Here is a 17,501-nt window from a genome sequence, read left to right as displayed (position 1 = left end):
CAATAAAACAAAAATAAATTTTACCTGTCAATTCTCAGTTTACCTGTCAATTACCTGTTAATTCTCAGTTTAGTTACACCGTTGTGATGCCTTATTAGCTGAATGCCAACTATGGTATAAAAGATTAACTATGATTGATATAGTCCCAAAAATTGGATACTTTGCATCATTTCAAACATCTTTTAGATTATTTTCCCAATGTATTAAAATTATTATATATATTAGCAACTCTTCCCATTAGTACTGCAACTAATGAGAGAACATTCTTTAGATGTATGCTTGGAAACAGAAGGACACAGAAGATGCAGGTTCAATCCTGGTAAGGAGCATAAAAATTTTCAAGTTTTTCTTCGATGACTGATATGTAAAGACACATGATAAGATCAATTTAGGAGCTTAGAGATTACACCCCGATCATCGACAGGCCTGGACAGCCGGGTGCTAGTGATACTTGTCCAATAAACAAAATGAAAGAAACAAATGAAAATATGAAATGAAAGTTAGGGCGTTCCCTCCAAGCGACGCGCAGGGTGTAGACCTCCATCCTGTGAAAAGTAAAATAAAGGTCAAAGCAAAGAAGACAAGATTAGCAAGTTTGAATATTGGTACACTTAAAGGTAAAACGAGAGAATGGGCATTAATGTTGAACAAGAGAAAAGTTGACATATGCATACAAGAGACGAAATGGAAAAGTCAGAAGACTTTAATGATTGGAGATAGGTGTAAATTGTACTATAATGGAATTCTTAGTAATAGGAACGGTGTCGGTATTATCCTCAGTCAAGATCCAACCTCCTCAGTAGTAGAAGTCAACAAGATCTCTGATATACTAATGAAGATAAAACTCTGCTTTGGTCAATCAATATTACACATCCTTTCAGTATATGCCCCTCAAACGGGTTGCAAGGAAGAAGAGAAAGATGACTTTAGAGCTATCCTTGATGAAGCTGTAATGGAAATCCATAAGGATAACCTAATCATAATAGGTGGTGACTTAAATGCACATGTGGGAAAAACAAGAGATAGCTATACAAAAGGTATCATGGTGGTTTTGGATATGGAGAAAGAAATGACGAAGGAGAGCATATACTGAAATTTGCGCAAGCCTTTGACCTTGCCTTAACCAACACCTACTATAGAAAAAGACAGTTTAATAACACATGAGTCATTCCAGGAGAAGATATAGCCGCGCAACACAAACTACTAGTCATGGATTTACACATCACAAATAAATCCACTCAAAACAAGATAAAACTGGAACCATGCATCAAATGGGGTAAATTAAAAACAATGACAGATGCCTTTGCAATCAATGCAAACATTGAAACAATAGATTCCTCACAAGTCAGTGAAAAAATGTGGACAGACCTTTCACCCAGATTAATAGACACTGCCAAATCAACACTAGGCTTGACAAGGGGAGGTAACAAATCATACAAAAAAACTATGGTGGTGGAATGAAGAGGTAAAAACTATACAGGAGAAAAAAGCCTTTTATAAAATATGGTACAAATCCAAAAACCCAGATGACAAAACAAGATGCAAAAAGGGTTCATCAAGGGTCGGCTCTCAACCCTCTTCTCTTCATAACAGTAATAGATGTATTAGAACAGTCTATACCACAAACAGTCCCGTGGAATATGATATTTGCAGATGATATTGTGATACTTGCCGAATCCAAGGATGAAATGAAAGAAAGTTTAGTGAGTTGGATAAAACCGACTAAAATTAAATAGAGAAAAGACGAAGTATATGGTGATAGGAGGAAATGAAACAGAGAGTATTGATATAAATGAATGGCAGATATCGGCAATTGAAAACTGCAAATATTTGGGCTCCACTATACAAATAAACGGCACAATATAAAAAGAGATAAAGAGTAAAATTAATCAAGGGTGGTTAAAGTGGAGATCTTTATCTGGAGTTCTATTTGACAAAAGAATCCCACAAAAATGAAAGGAAAAAATTTACAGTTCCATAGTACAACCAACTATTCTATATAGTTCGGAAACATGGCCAACCAAGGAATCAGACGAGAGAAGTCTACAAACTATGGAGATGAGAATGCTGAGGATGATTGCTGGGGTAACAAGAAAGAATAAAGTGCGCAGTACAAGAATACTAAGTAGTTTAAAGGTAGTGCCCATTAAGACTAAGTTAATGGTAAACAGACTTAGGTGGTATGGGCACAGAATGAGAAGGCCTATGAACTACATAGGAAATAAGATTGAGAGTTTGGAAGTGATGGGCAAACGTAAAAGAGGAAGGCCAAAACCTTCAATGGGGCAATAAAGTTAGAGCCAATATAAAGAAGTATAAATTAGATAAAAGAGATGTATGAATAATATAAAGTGGAGAGAGATGTTGAAGGAGCTTACCACCAGAAAGTGAAAGCTAAAGAGAAAACCTACGAAGTAGAACTTCTGAAAGTAGATCAAATGGTTTGGCCCTTTTGTATATTCGTATGCATTTGACGCCAAGCACATAAGAAAATAGAAAAATTAGCTCACCCAACGAAGATTAGATTTTACATTATAAATATATAATAGGCTTCTTAATAATATTATTTGTGCACATTTATTTTTTAATATGTTATATATTTTTTCATAAATACTTTATAAGGTATTACATACAAAATACAATTATTCCTAAGAAACTTGTGTATTAATTTAAATTTCCGACATTTAAATTTTTTATAATTTATATATAAATTTTAAAGGCACAAAAAATTTAAATTTCTATTTTGGGTCATTTATTTTATAATGAATATGCTGGTTATGTCCACTTATTTTTTTGTATGCCGCCGGTTATATCTGTTTAATATTTTTTAATTCATATTTATTTTATAGAGTTTTTTATATGCCGGTTTATATATTTAATTTTTTATAATTCACATTAATTTAAAATGGTATATTAGAAATAGTTATTAGTTCTAATATATTTATGCTTGATATTTTTAAATAACAATAATTTTATCTTAAATAAATTTAATTATCCCCCCCCCCCACAGCAAATTTTTGCTTATGAGCCTGGTGATTATATAAGATTTAATTATTAAAAATAAAAATATATAATGCATATTTTTACATTTTTCATATTCTTATATCAGTACTTTACCTGTTTGAATTTGATATGTTAATTTTACGGACATACATTAGATTTAGTCAAAACCCGAAAATTTCGAAGCGGTTGGACAGAAAACTTATACGATTATTAGAAATTATAATACTAAATTTTAATTATTTATTATATATAAACCAATTTTGTGTTGTTATTAATAATAGTATACTCTATGCATAAGAGATATTAAATAATTTTTAAATCTATCATATGACATTTTCACACAGATTAGGCACAAATTTCAAGATAAACATCTTTAATCATTTAAAAAATATCTGCTTTTACCCAATCTCGTATAAAAAACCATATCATTTTTTATTACAAGCTCATATAAAAAATAAAAGATCAAAATATTTTATACGAGCTTGTATAAAACTTTCATTTTTTATTGTTTTAAATAAAATAAATTTTTTTCAATCAGAAATGATAAAATTATCCAATATATATAATCTCCATAATCTATTGCTGTAAACATTTCTCTAAAAATCGAACGCGTTCGCGTTCAAAGTTCATTGACAAAAATCGAACGCGTTCACGTTCAAGTTCATGTTCAAAAAAAAGGAACGCGTTCATAAAACCGTTCAAAATTTTATGATAAAATTTTTTTAAATTTAATTTATAAAAAATTATATTTAATACAATATATTTTAGCCATGTTAAAAAATAATATAGTTTTATTTTGATAATATAATATAATATAGCGAATAAAAAGATATTTTTATTTATAAAAAATTTTTCTTATTAAATTTTAATAACAATTGTTTTCAAAATATTTATCTAATAGACAGGAACACTTAACAGTTAATACGGCATTAGCTAAACTAAAAACGCGCTCTACAGAGGCAGATGAGGGGATTGCAGTAATATACTTAATAAACAGCTCTTTTAAGGTAGAGAATTAATTAAAAACATATTGTTTTGTTATTTGCAAAAAATTGAGATAAGTTATCCTCCTCCAATCTATTCTCTACTCTCGACAAAAAAGAGGATATCTCGAAATTAACAGTTCTCTAGGGTTTTCATGGCATTTTTTTCAGTAACGCTAAAGTTTATTTTTAATAGGTTCGCTCTGTGGAAGTTTTATCCATGACCATTGAAGTTTGAATGCTGGATGTATAATTGCAGAAAGAACATATTGATTCTTATATATATGTTCAAATCTTTAAAAAAATAAAAATATGTAATTAATTGAGAGTGATAGGTTTAATACCTTTTAATAATCCCATTTAACACGGCGTCTATCAATGGTTGACCATATTTGAGGCCACTAATTTTTTTAATTTTAAAATAACACTCGTTATTGTTGGGGTCAAATATCCCAAATGCATTATTTCTTCAAATTTAATGATTTAACTTAGTTATATCATATAAAATCAAATAATTAATATTAAAATCAAATGTCGTTTTAAATTGGAACCTGAAGATTTTGACAATATAATACTTTTTGGCCATATTTTACACTTGGTAAGCATTGGATTAGTTCCTTCAATATAGGATGTTAATGTAAAACATTTATCATATTTGGCCATAGTAATGATAATTCAGCTGATTTTGGATTTTCAGAATCAGATGATGAGGATTAAATAATAATATCCATGCTTATGCTTATCTATTAAATTAAAATATAAACAATAATATTCAAATTAATAAACTATGTGTTAAAAAAATTGAAATGTGAAAAGAATACACAGCTGATTATCGGAAATATTAAATTTTTCAAATAAATAAAAATAAAAATATTTTTAAAATTGAACAAACGTTTAATTCGAACGCGTTCGTCATAAAAAAGGAACGCGTTCACGTTCAAAGTTCGTCAAAAATAAAACGAACGCCATTCATCTTTTTTTTCAAAAAAACGAACTTCGTTCACGAACGCGTTCGTTTACAACACTACCATAATAAAAACATTTTCGTATCTTCCTTATGTATTTAAAATTTAAGGAGACTATATAGTGTAATGTTATTTTTTTGCTCTCTACGAGAGTCGAACCGTATGTTTTAAGCATGCACCAACTTGAATATAATTAAATCTAAAATATTAATTATTATTTTTAAAATTCTACTGTTTATTACCATACTAGCTGACGGGGTTGAAGGGTAATTATTTAGTTTGTGTGTATGGTACTAAATATACTTTATTAATAAATTTTATAAAAATATTAAAATTTAGGAGAAAAAAAGGTAAAATTGTTGCAATGTAGTGAGCATGTATTAGAAATATCAAAATTTAAATTTGTGATGGAAATCATATTGGATAAAATTTAAAATAGAGATACTTTAAGATTTTTGAATTTTAAATATGGGTTATACATTGGCCTGGAAATTTTTTTTGCAGGCCAAGTCCATGTAACTTTCTTAAAATTTTGCCATTTATTTTTAATGTAATTTAATAAAAATGTCTTAAATTTAATTTTATATTTAGAATAAAATTTAGATTTGTGATAGAAATCATATTGGGTAAAATATAAAATAGAAATGCTTGAAAATTTTTTAATTTTAAATATGGGCTAGACATGGCCTGAAGATTTTTTTTTGCAGAAATCGCCAGGCCTGATTAAAAAACCAAGCTCATGCAACTTTCATATTCTGATTTTATTTAAATGAATTATGACTTTTATATATTTTATTTCAGTTCTCAACTAACAAAATTATTATCGGGCTTGAGAAAATTTTCCCAACAATATGGTTTTCAGAGATTTACCTATCTCCGAGGTTGGGAAAAAATTTCAAAATTATGATGGGTTGAACAGGTTTGAGAAAAAAAATTTTCGGGCCAATGTCTGGTCCATATTTAAAATTAAAAAATTTTCAAGCATATCTATTTTAAATTTTACCCAATATGAATTTTATCACAAATTTAAATTTTATTCTAAATATAAAATTAAATTTAAGATATTGTTATTAAATTACAATAGAAATAAATGGAATATAAAATTAAATTTAAGACATTGTTATTAAATTACAATAGAAATAAATGACAAAATTTTATGAAAGTTGCATGGGACGTTGTTTTTTGATCAGGCCTAGCGGTGTCTGCAAAACAAAATTTTGAGACCAATGTTTAGCCCATATTTAAAATTCAAATTTGAAGCATCTCTATTTTTAATTTTACCCAATATGATTCCTATCACAAATTTAAATTTTGATATTTCTAATACACTTAATTCTCACGGGTTACATTGCAACAACCTCTTTTTCTCCTAAATTTTAATATAAAGCATATTTAGTACCATATACACAAACTAACTAATTACCCCTCAACCCCGTCATTCTTGACGGGTTATTAGCTAGTATATATATATAAACAACATTTAATTGGCATTTTAATGATGTGTATCTCGATATATTATATTTAGTTTTGAAAAAATTGATAAAACTATTTTCCTCATTTAAAAATAAATATTATAAGCAATAATTTGGAATTATTTTTATTTATTCAGAAATAAGGAAATTTTATATATTTAGAATAAAGGTCTGCATGGCGGGGTTTTGGCCCGCCCGTGCCCACCCATCTAAAAGGGCGGATGCGTGGGCGAGCAAAAAATTTTTTTAAAAACGGGCATCGGGCGGGCGGGTTAAAAAATTTTTAAACGATGTGCGGATGGGTGGGTTAAAAAATTTAAACAATGGGAGGGTGGGTTAAAAAAATTTAAATCATTTAAGTAAATATTAATAAAAAATTGTTCCTATTAACTTTTTTTGTATATTAAAATTAAATGTCTTTTTTTATATCATAAAAACTTTTTTTAAAATAAATAAACTTTTTTGTATATTTAAAACTACTTTGGTGGAAACGACAAGAAAGAGATTTGCCAAAGCTATCAAGATTAGTAAGAAAAATATTGGCAATTCCTACAACTAGTGCTTCTTCTGAACGAGGATTTAGCATTGTTGGAATCCAGAAAATGTCGATTCATTATTATTTTTGCATTATTAATTACATATATTATCAATTTTATATTTATATTATTTTCATAATATTTTATTTGATCAAATAAATTATCCATAATTTAAATTGAATATTTTTTATATTATGACTAAATAAATATTAATAATTGTAATATATATAATTTTAATTAAAAAAACATGGGAGACGTCAATTCGAAATTAAATAATAATAAATAATATGATTATGTTGAAAATATATAATTTTTCTATGATGAAAAGTTTTTCCATTATTAAATTGTTATAAAATACTTGAAATTATATTTACTTACTGGAAAAATTGATAAATAAAAAGTTTAATGAATTGTGTCCTTTTTTATTATAAAGCTTAATCGAACATATAAGTGAGCAAGTAGTAAGATAGCAAAGATAGGAGTAAGATAATCATCAAATATTTAATACTTTACAATAATATCATATATTCAATAAACTAATTCTATCCTTGCCAAATATAAAATGTGTCCCAAAAGTAGTGAAGGTCACGGTCCGGACTTTGGTCCGGACTGGACCAATACCCTCGGACCGGACCACGGTCCTTAAAAAGATCGATCCAGACCGTGGTCCTAAATAAAAAGACCGGTCCTTAAAAAACATATTTTTTTTTAACCTAATTTAATTTGTTTTATCATTATAATACAAATATTTAATTTAAATAAATGCTAATGTCTTTGTTTGTAGAACTTCCTTGGAAGGAATTAGAAGAGGGACTTAATGGAGGCGGTAGATCTATTCCATTCTTTAACCAAGAGCCCATACACATCAAAGCTTGTATTGTTTTGTTTGAAAGCCTATTCCCTTTTTTAGTGACAAGATCTCCTGCTTTCGAAAATATTTGTTCACAGGGGACAGATGTTGCTTGAATTGCTAAAAAATTTCTAGCTGCTAATGAGAGGACTGGAAATCTATATAATAAACTATATTGACTATTTAAAAAATATAAAAGACCTTTCACTATTGGCTTTCCACCATACTAATATGTCATCCTTTAATGAAACAAGAGGTTCATTCAAATAGGTGTGAAGTTCTGATATATTTTCTTCAATGATTTCTGCCGATATATAATCCCCTTCTGAATTTCTTTTTTGGGATAAAACTCTTTCTAAAAAACTAAATTCATTGATTTCCTCCTGGCACAAATGTTTGAAAATTAGGATTTAATAAATAAATATTAAAAATATACCTGAGAATCCGTTATTCCTGTATTTTTTTTATTTTCTATTTTCCTTAAATATTTTGAAAATTTGGTCATATACTCAATTCTATTAAGAGTATTAGGCATGTAAACTTGTTTTAATCTCGGATCCAATAATGTTGAGACATATGATTCATAGCAAAATAATTCTTTGAGATATTTCTGCATTTTAACCAGCATGTTATTAAGAATTTCTTTTCTTGTATTGTTATTATCCTTTTTTATATTATTTAAAATTTCATTATTTATATTCTCCATATATAACATGGAAATCCCAACTGTAGGATATTTGGATCCTGATAAATCAAGTGTGGTTTTATAGAAGGGCCTTAGAAAATCTACAGCCTCTTTAAGGTCTTCATTTTCACACTCAGTAAAGAAAACCCCTTTAAATTGTTTGTAATTCAAAAAAAGTACTTCTTCTATAGCATCCATGTTCTAAAAATTAAATATTTTTTAAAAATAATTGGATAAAAATGTAAATACCTCATAAATTGTATTCATCATTAAATAGGAGCTATTCCATCTAATAGGGATATCAGAAGGGATTTTAAATTTTGTAATACCCTTATTTTCACATATTTGTACATATGCTTAGATTTATTTTGGGTGATTTATTTATAGAAAAGGCTATGTCTCTACACTTTTCTAGGATAGTTGTAATATATGATAAACCTTCCTGAGATATTAGGTTTAGAATATGGGCACAGCATCTAAAGCCTTTAAATTTTTGTTCCTTATAAATATTCTGCAAATTATCCATGCTATTTAGGATGTTATTGGCATTATCTGTAGTACAGGCCAGTATATTCTCTTCCAATTGATATACATCAATTACTTCTTTTATAGCTAAGGATATTTCTTCAGAAGTATGAGGAAATGGGATATGATTTATATCAAGTAAAATATTTTTTAATGTAAAAGAAGAATCAATATAATGTGCAGTAATGGTTATAAATGAAATTTTATTTATATTGCTCCACATATCTGTGGTAAAGCTTATTAAAGAATTATTTTTATTTAAAATATCTTTTAGAGAATTTCTTAGTTTCTCAAAATTAGCTGTATAAAAATTTTTAACTTTGTTTTTGACCAAATTGCAGTTGAGTTTAAATATTTGATTAAATTATGAAGACTTGAACTTTCAAAAGTCTTCATTGGCAGAGAGTCCATTATTACCCATTTTATAATGAGTTGGTTCATATGATCTGTTTGGAATTTATCCAATGGTATTGAAGAAAGTGATTTTATACTTGTGGAGGGCATATTTAAATTAAGAGTAGATTGTGTTTTTGAGATATTTTCATTTTCATTATTAGAAGTATAAATTTTATGTTTTATCAAATGTCTGCTTAAGGTACCTAATTATTTTATTAAGAATAAGGTTAAATTTTGACAATGAATTATTCAGACAGTTTCTTAAGAAAAAATAGATATCTAAATAATAACCAAAATATTTTAATAATAATACTGCTTATTTTGATTAATTTATTGCTTAAAAAATTATAAACAATTATTTTTTTACTTGTTGTGACGATATGTTAAATTTGGTATTACAGGAACCAGAGGCCCCTACACTTTTTGAGCGAATGAAGCAGAATACCTCCATGAAAAGTACCCCCTTGAAAAGTATCCCCCCTTCGAAAAAATGATAATTATGACACCCATAAATTTCAAAAATTTTTTATTGCATCAATTTTTAATATATAATATATATAAAATGCAAAAAATATAACTTTATAAATATTATTTTTAAGTTAATAATTTAAATAAATTAGGGGAAGAGAAAGCGAAAGAATTTATAATTTCATCAGTATTTAATTGTTTAAATAAAATTTTTTCCATTGATAATATGGTTAAATTATTGAGAAAAGAATCTTTCATGGTACTGCGCAGTCTTGTTTTAATTAATTTAATTTTACTCATAACTCTTTCGGCAGTACATGAGGTTGTGGGAATGGGTAATAAATATTTATATAAAATTCTTAAATTAGGGAAAGCAGAAAAATTTAAAAGTAAACGATATGGTAAAATAAATGAATAGTTTTTCCAATCTGAATCGTAAGTCCCTGAATTATCATCATCATCAGAAGATGCTAAATAATGTATTGGTAAAAATATTTTAATTAAATAAATTTACAATTCTCAGAATCTGACAAATCTTTAGATTCTTGAACCTCTAGGTCATGAGTAATAATTACATTCCCCATTTTGGCCATCTTATAAATACTTCTAAACTTCAACATTTCTTCGAAAATTTGACTTGAATTTAAATTGTAAAATTCACAGATATCCTCGATATCTTCTTTAATAATTGATTTTTCTGCCATTCCCTTTGGTGTAAAAAATGATAGTAAAATTTCATGGAATCATCATTAAATCTTTCGTTAAACTGCATAATAATTAAATCGAGTGCAGCATAAAACACACCTATTTTAAAGCTAAAAAAAATTTATATATTTAATGATGAAAGTATATATATACCTCTCCTTTTTGGATTGTAATGTTTGAAGTCTAGAACTTTCAAAATCAAAATGTAGATTTCTCTCCTTCATAAAATCTTGCGCCAAAATTCAGTGTTATTATCTATTAGATTAAAAAATAATTAAGACAATAATTTATATTATACTTCTCAAATTAATCAAGCAATCTTTTGTCAATTGAATTTGATTTATTGCATACCCTATATCCTTCGAAATGGTTTGCAATTTTGTAAAAGCCAAACTTGTTATCAACAATATTTTATCCAAAACACAAAGTGATAAGATAAAATCAAATTTTTCTATTCTAAAGACTATAACACTCGCCATAGTGGAAGTGGCAGGATCTTCAGAATCCTTTAAATTTGTTAAAGCTGCCCTCAAGGCATCATAAAGTTGAAAAAATTTTACAATAGCTTTATATGACGATAGCCAGCTTCTAAATAAAAAAAACATTTAAAATTTAAATAAATAAGGAACTATTACCGAGTGTGACGCGTAAAAATCGTTGCGATTTTTTCAGATCATTACACTGAAATTTTTTGAGTACCTCATATCTTTTTACACCATTAAAATAGACATAAATCTCACCTAGTATTCCTAGAACATTTCGAAGTTCTTTAATTGATTGGCATAATTGAACAACGATTAAATTTAATCGATGACAATAACACCAAATAAAAGCTGCCTTTGGCGCCTCTGCTCTAATCAAGGCTTGCACACCATTGATTCTTCCACTCATGTTTGAGGCGCCATCATAACTTTGCCCAACTAGATACTCAAAGGGTAAATTCATCGAGCCAAGTTTGGATATTATATTATGCTTTATATCGAGACCTGTGGTATTTCCCGTACAATATATGTCAATCAGTCTTTCAACAGGCTTCGGCGTCTCACTATTTTCAACATACCTTACTATCAAAGCTATTGCTTCTGTCGAAACATCGTATGTACCATCAACTATGATTGAAAAGCACCTGTTAAATGTAATCTCATTTTGAATTTTTTTTATAACCATATTTTACATGGTTTCAATGAGAATGTTTATGTTATTATATGATAATTGATTTGAATATAATTCGTTTTTAATCTCTTATTTTTTTTATCCTTTTTTCTTTCTTCATTTTGCTGTATATACATTTTTAGTATAGGTTCAGAATCTGCAATAAGCTTAATAAGGGCCATCATATTGCCTTCTTGTTGACTGTTCCCCCAGAAGGCTTGGTTACGAGATATTAAATAATCTAAACATCTTATTATAATTCTTATAATAGAACGGTTATTATCTACACATTCTTTCTGAGGTGTTATAAATTTTAATATCGAATTTTTATTATGAGAAAGCCTTCAATAATCGGCCATCACATGTGCCTGTGAAGATTCATGCAGAATAATATCACGATTAATATTTTGCCATATATCTAGACCTTCACATGTCCATTTTGAATTAGCGTGTGGACCACCAAATAAGAGACATGTTAAGCAAAAAACTTTATACATTTTAATACTATAAGTAATCCAATTTCTAGGAATTTTGCTATTGTTAATATTGGTTAATATTTTTAGGCATATTTTAAAATTGGAAAAATAATTTATGACAAGAAATTTCGTAAACAAATTTACTAAACATCGACCAAAATTTCCGTCAATATATTAAATTAAATATTAAGTGGGGGGGGGGGGGGGTCTTATTGTTACATTTATAAACCAGAAATCACATGATCATGATGGATGTAAAAAAGTACCCCCACTCAAATTTACTGAAGCAGTTGCTTCGGACCCCCCCCCCCCCGTTGTAAGGGCCCCTGACAGGAACACATATTCTATGTTTTTTATTAGGACTATAAGTAAAATGTTTCTTGGACAAACTTATGGTTTTCATATTGTAAAAAAAAAATTAACAAAATCTAAAATAACTCCTCTAGAAAAATATCATAAAATAAAATATACAAAAAAAATTATATTAATTGAATAGTAAAGTAAACTTAAATATTAATAAAAGACCGGTCTGGACCACGATCTTCAACAAAAAGATCGGTCCGATAATCGGTCCGGTCCGGTCCCGGTCTAAGACCGATAGGACCAGACCGTTGACCTTCACTACCAAAGTATAATTTATGTTTCAAAATCTTCAAGTTATAATTTAATGAGATACGTGATTGTGTAATATTTATAAGGGGCGGACTGGCCATAAGACCAGGTGGGCATTTTGTCCACGAGGCCGCGAGAAAATGCCGATTTTTGAGGCCGATCATTGGGAAATATCAAAATAGAGGCCGATTAGAAAAAATATTATTATGTTCACATTATTTACTCCTATCATTTATTTATTTTTAATGATATCTCTATGATTTGAATATCACATTCCTTGAGAATTGTCATGTAGTTTACTATATTTTAATGCATAATATATCATAACGTCGGTTGACGCTACACATCATTACCACGTTCTTTTCTTTGTTTTTTTTTCAAATGAAGTGAAAACGCTTCCGTTTGAATAGAGTGAAAGCTAAGTTTTAATTAATTTATTATATTACATTTTTATACATTGATTTATTGTAGAGATAATATAGCCAACGTTTCTTGTTCTTAATTCATTGAAATCAAATAAAATCTAGGTCGGTGAATCAGATAAAAGATATTGGGTGAAACAGAATAATTCATCTGGCCAAAATAAGTTGAGAAAGCTGCAAAAAATAGGTGAGATAAGGTGGTTGGCACTTGAAAAAGACCTTAGATGGACATATGGTAAAGAGAGCTTGCTTTCAATAACAATAAAAGCACTTCAATTTATAATTGAGACAAAAACTTGATAATTTATGTAAATTTAAACTCTAATAGCTATAATATATTTGGAAATTTTTAAAATAATGGGCCACTGTCATATTATTTTCAAACTAAAAAATTAGGTACTTTGTCAGCATGGAAAATGAAAGAAGATGCTAAATCTTCTGTATCATTGATTATTACATCGATTCAAAATAAAGCAATAAAATGGCTTCTAATTTAAATGAAACATTTTCATATTTATAGCTCCTGGAGAGTATCTGAATACAAAATGCTATGTAAAAAGATCGAATAGGAATAGTGAAGAGAATATATAATGACAAATGCCAAGATGAATGTCCTCAAGAATCGATTGACCTTTATTGGTTTGAACTATTTCGTCCTATAATTGATCAAATTATAAACAGCTTGTCGGAACTATTTTCTGCGAATTGAGGGCTATCTTGAATGTGCAACAAGACATTTTGATGAAATAAATAGTAAAGGTATTTCTGAAAAGGCCTTGGAAAAACTGGCACAATTGGCATATATATTGAGTGTTAAATTTCATAACGAATTATGTTCATTTGCCAGTGTATTCAAAGATTTGGTAGCAGAATTAAATGAAACGGACGATAATATCATATGTACAAGTTAGGAGTCAAAAGAAGAAGATGGAATATTACAATATGATAATAAATCAGAGTGTGATAATAAATGTAACAAGTGTTTAATATGCGTGTATGAAATTCTTAAAAGATACAATATGCATACAAGTGACACTAATTTATTTTTGGCATATGAATACATTTTAACTTTATCATTTACGCAGGTTAATTGCGAAAAAGCATTTAGTAAATTAAAAATTATAAAAATAAGCTGAGAGCTAATATTGACCAAGAAAAATTAGAAGCGTTTTTAATGATGTCAATTGAACGAGAACTATTAGCGTAGATTGAACTAGAAGATATTCTTTTATATTTGCGTAAAGGTTCAAAGTTAATGAGAGATTTTTAACGTAAAAATTATATATTTTCTTAATTCTTTTATTAGAATCTTATTAATATTATTTACAATATGATCGGTGCTGATTTTATAAAAGTGCAGCAATTTTATTCTCTGTAATATTGTATAACTGCAATAATTTTATATTTATAATTAATTGATTTTATATATTGAGTATGCATTTTTTTATATTTAACATGTGATGTATGATTTTATTTTATAGTGCAATATCGTTGTAAATCTAATAAAAAATATATATTTTCAATGAATATTATTCTATATAGGTAATGAATATGATTTTAGATGTGCATTTTTTTAAAATAAAATATATGATTATCGTATAATTTACTATTCTTTTTTTACTAAAAATGTAAATCGTTTGAACTTATTTTCAAAAAATAAGAAGTAATAAAAATCATGTAAATCAAAGAAGCCATTTATGGGAATGGGGGTATAGGGACTTCGCCCCCATATAAATGAGGCCGATATAAAAAATGCCCACGAGGGCGTAGCGTCGCCAGTCCGCCCCTGATATTTATTATTTTATATAATATAACTATAATTTTATATTGTTGTATTTTATAGGCTTGTTAAATTATTATGATTATTATAAAAGATACTTAAAGTAAAAATCATTAAATATATGTATAGATATAAAATAATATCTTTTAGAATTTATTTATTTTTAGCAGCGGCAACATGAGCTGGAGGGGAGGGGAGGCAACTTGCATCCAATTTTCCTTGAGGGGGATAGGGGGTAGGAGCCGGGGGTAGGATAAATTTATTCGTAAATTTTAGATGAAATAGGACAAAATATATTGCTTTAAAAATTAATATTTTTATTATAGACCTATTATAAATACATTGATATTTCTGATCGTCTACCAAATTTATATATCGCAAACACATTATTTTCCAAATAAAACTTTCTGGTTTTTAATTGAGTTCATGTTCTAAAAAATAACTTTTATACTCACAGAATTTTGATAGTTGGTCGTAGAGCTAAAATAATTTAAGTAATTCTTTTTAAAATTTATGAAAGGATACCATTCTAATTAAAAAGGTGTAATTAATAATGGGAAAACATCGTAGATGAAGGTGGCAAAAATTTTTACGGGGGTAGGCATAGGTTTTTGAGGTGGGATTGTATCCAGTGAAAATCCTGTCATGCAGACGCTGATTATTAGTGTGTTTATAAAATTTCCTTATTATTTTTAAGTTTTCATCAAAGGTTTAATATAAATAGGTGAACACAATTTAAAGTATTATGAATTTATATAAATTTTTAAATATTAAATTTTATATGATACATAAAAGTTTTTAATATTAAAAATTAAGAATTTTTTTTATTCACTATTATTTTTAAACATGGCTATTATATTGTGTTAAAAAAATTATGGTATTTATTTTTACATTTTTTTTGACTGTTCATTGGTTTCTTTATTTGAATGATAACTGTTGTAATATATTATCAAAATGGGTATAATTATTTTTTACTAATGTGAAATTAATAAAGGCAAAAAATATTTAAATAGAAGGGAAAGGGATAAGGGATTTAAAAATAGGATGTCTAAAGGTAAATAAAATTAATATAGGCGAAAACTATAGGAATATATTTTATGAATAGGGATTTAAAGGGAGGATGAACTAGGAAGAAAGTATAAGGAGACATGGAAGATTATCCAATGGAAGAGATAAAATTTAGATAGTTGGATCAAATAATGGCGGTAGCAAGTCTTTGCCGTAAGAAAAGAGTTTCTTTAGGTTGATCGGTCTTTTCCCAAATCCGTCTCCCCAATTCTTTAAAAAAGCATTGAGCTTTGCTGGCGAAGGTGGTAAGAATGGAGCAAGGAGATGGGTATAAATGAGTAAGAAAGATCAATGGAACTTAATTTAGTGATTTCCAGGGTTTCTGCAAGGGCGAGGGTATAGACGTTATGGTTGGATGGTGCATTTGGATCAATGTAGGTGAAGTCCCAAACCATAAATATAAAATAAATTTTTTAAAAAAGTATTTATTCACAAAGTTTTGAACGAACGATAACACGTTCATGAACGTGAATGAGTTCCTTTTTCTTTGAAGGTATGCGCATTCGATTTTGTAGAAATGTTTATAGCGCTACTAATTTCTAGAGTTGTAAACGTTACCTCAAAAAGAAAACGCGTTACTCGTTATGTTTGACAAAAGGAACGCGTTATCGTTACTCGTCATCTTGTGAAAAAAGGACACGATTCTCATAAGTAACACGTTACTTAAAAATATGAAATATTATATATAAATTTTCTTTTTATTCATTTTTTTCTCATAGATAAAAATAAAATTATACAAAAATAATATATTAGAATAAAAGTTTTTTTTTGTAATAATTTTTTAATATTTTTAACAACAATTGATTTTCAAAATTTGGTCAGATATAACAAGAACAAAAAAATTTTTGAACCGGGGAAAATTTAGAATTTGTTTTTTTGTATATATGTATATATTTGGAATTCTGACATTTCATAGAAGTAATAATAGTGTTTTTATTTACCACTCCCCAGAATATAAATGACTGGTTATTTTTGTGTTCAACAATAATTTTGGTTTAAGCCTTGTATTTAAAAAAATTAAAAATCAGGTCGGACCGGCCTTATTAAATAAAGTGAAACTGAGCCAGGATGGGTAAAAAATCACCGGGCCAGGCTTGAGAATTTTGTTAATTGTAGCATTTTGCTAAAATCATATGTATAATTAAATAAAAAATAAACACATTGAATTAAAATTAAAAACTCTGGCTTAATAATAGCCTGCAAAAGATTTTCGGCATCTGCTGAATCTTTTTCCTTGCATGATGATTGTTTTTTCATATTGAAAATGAGAAATATATATATTTTTATAAAATGGAATATGACAAACTAGACAACTTTTATGAAATGCAAAATAATATAAAATTTATTTAATAAATATAAAAATAATCAAATGTGTATATCTATTATTATTTATAATAAATTTA

The 17,501-nt window shown here is 27.8% G+C and overlaps 1 protein-coding gene across 1 annotated transcript; it reads left to right on the top strand.

Moving 5' to 3' along the window:
• The first annotated feature begins 640 nt into the window (after positions 1-640).
• On the top strand, positions 641-1,093 carry LOC135926874 (craniofacial development protein 2-like). Its single transcript, XM_065462807.1, has one exon. The coding sequence runs from the start codon at positions 641-643 to the stop codon at positions 1,091-1,093; it is 453 nt and encodes a 150-aa protein (XP_065318879.1).
• The last annotated feature ends 16,408 nt before the right edge of the window (positions 1,094-17,501 follow it).

The sequence above is a fragment of the Gordionus sp. m RMFG-2023 genome, chromosome 3, assembly GCF_954871325.1.
Source record: "Gordionus sp. m RMFG-2023 chromosome 3, tfGorSpeb1-WG-v2, whole genome shotgun sequence".
Lineage (NCBI taxonomy): Eukaryota > Metazoa > Nematomorpha > Gordioida > Chordodea > Parachordodidae > Gordionus > Gordionus sp. m RMFG-2023.
The sequence above is the reverse complement of the archived record's forward strand: the minus strand, read 5'-3'. Positions and strand labels throughout refer to the sequence as shown.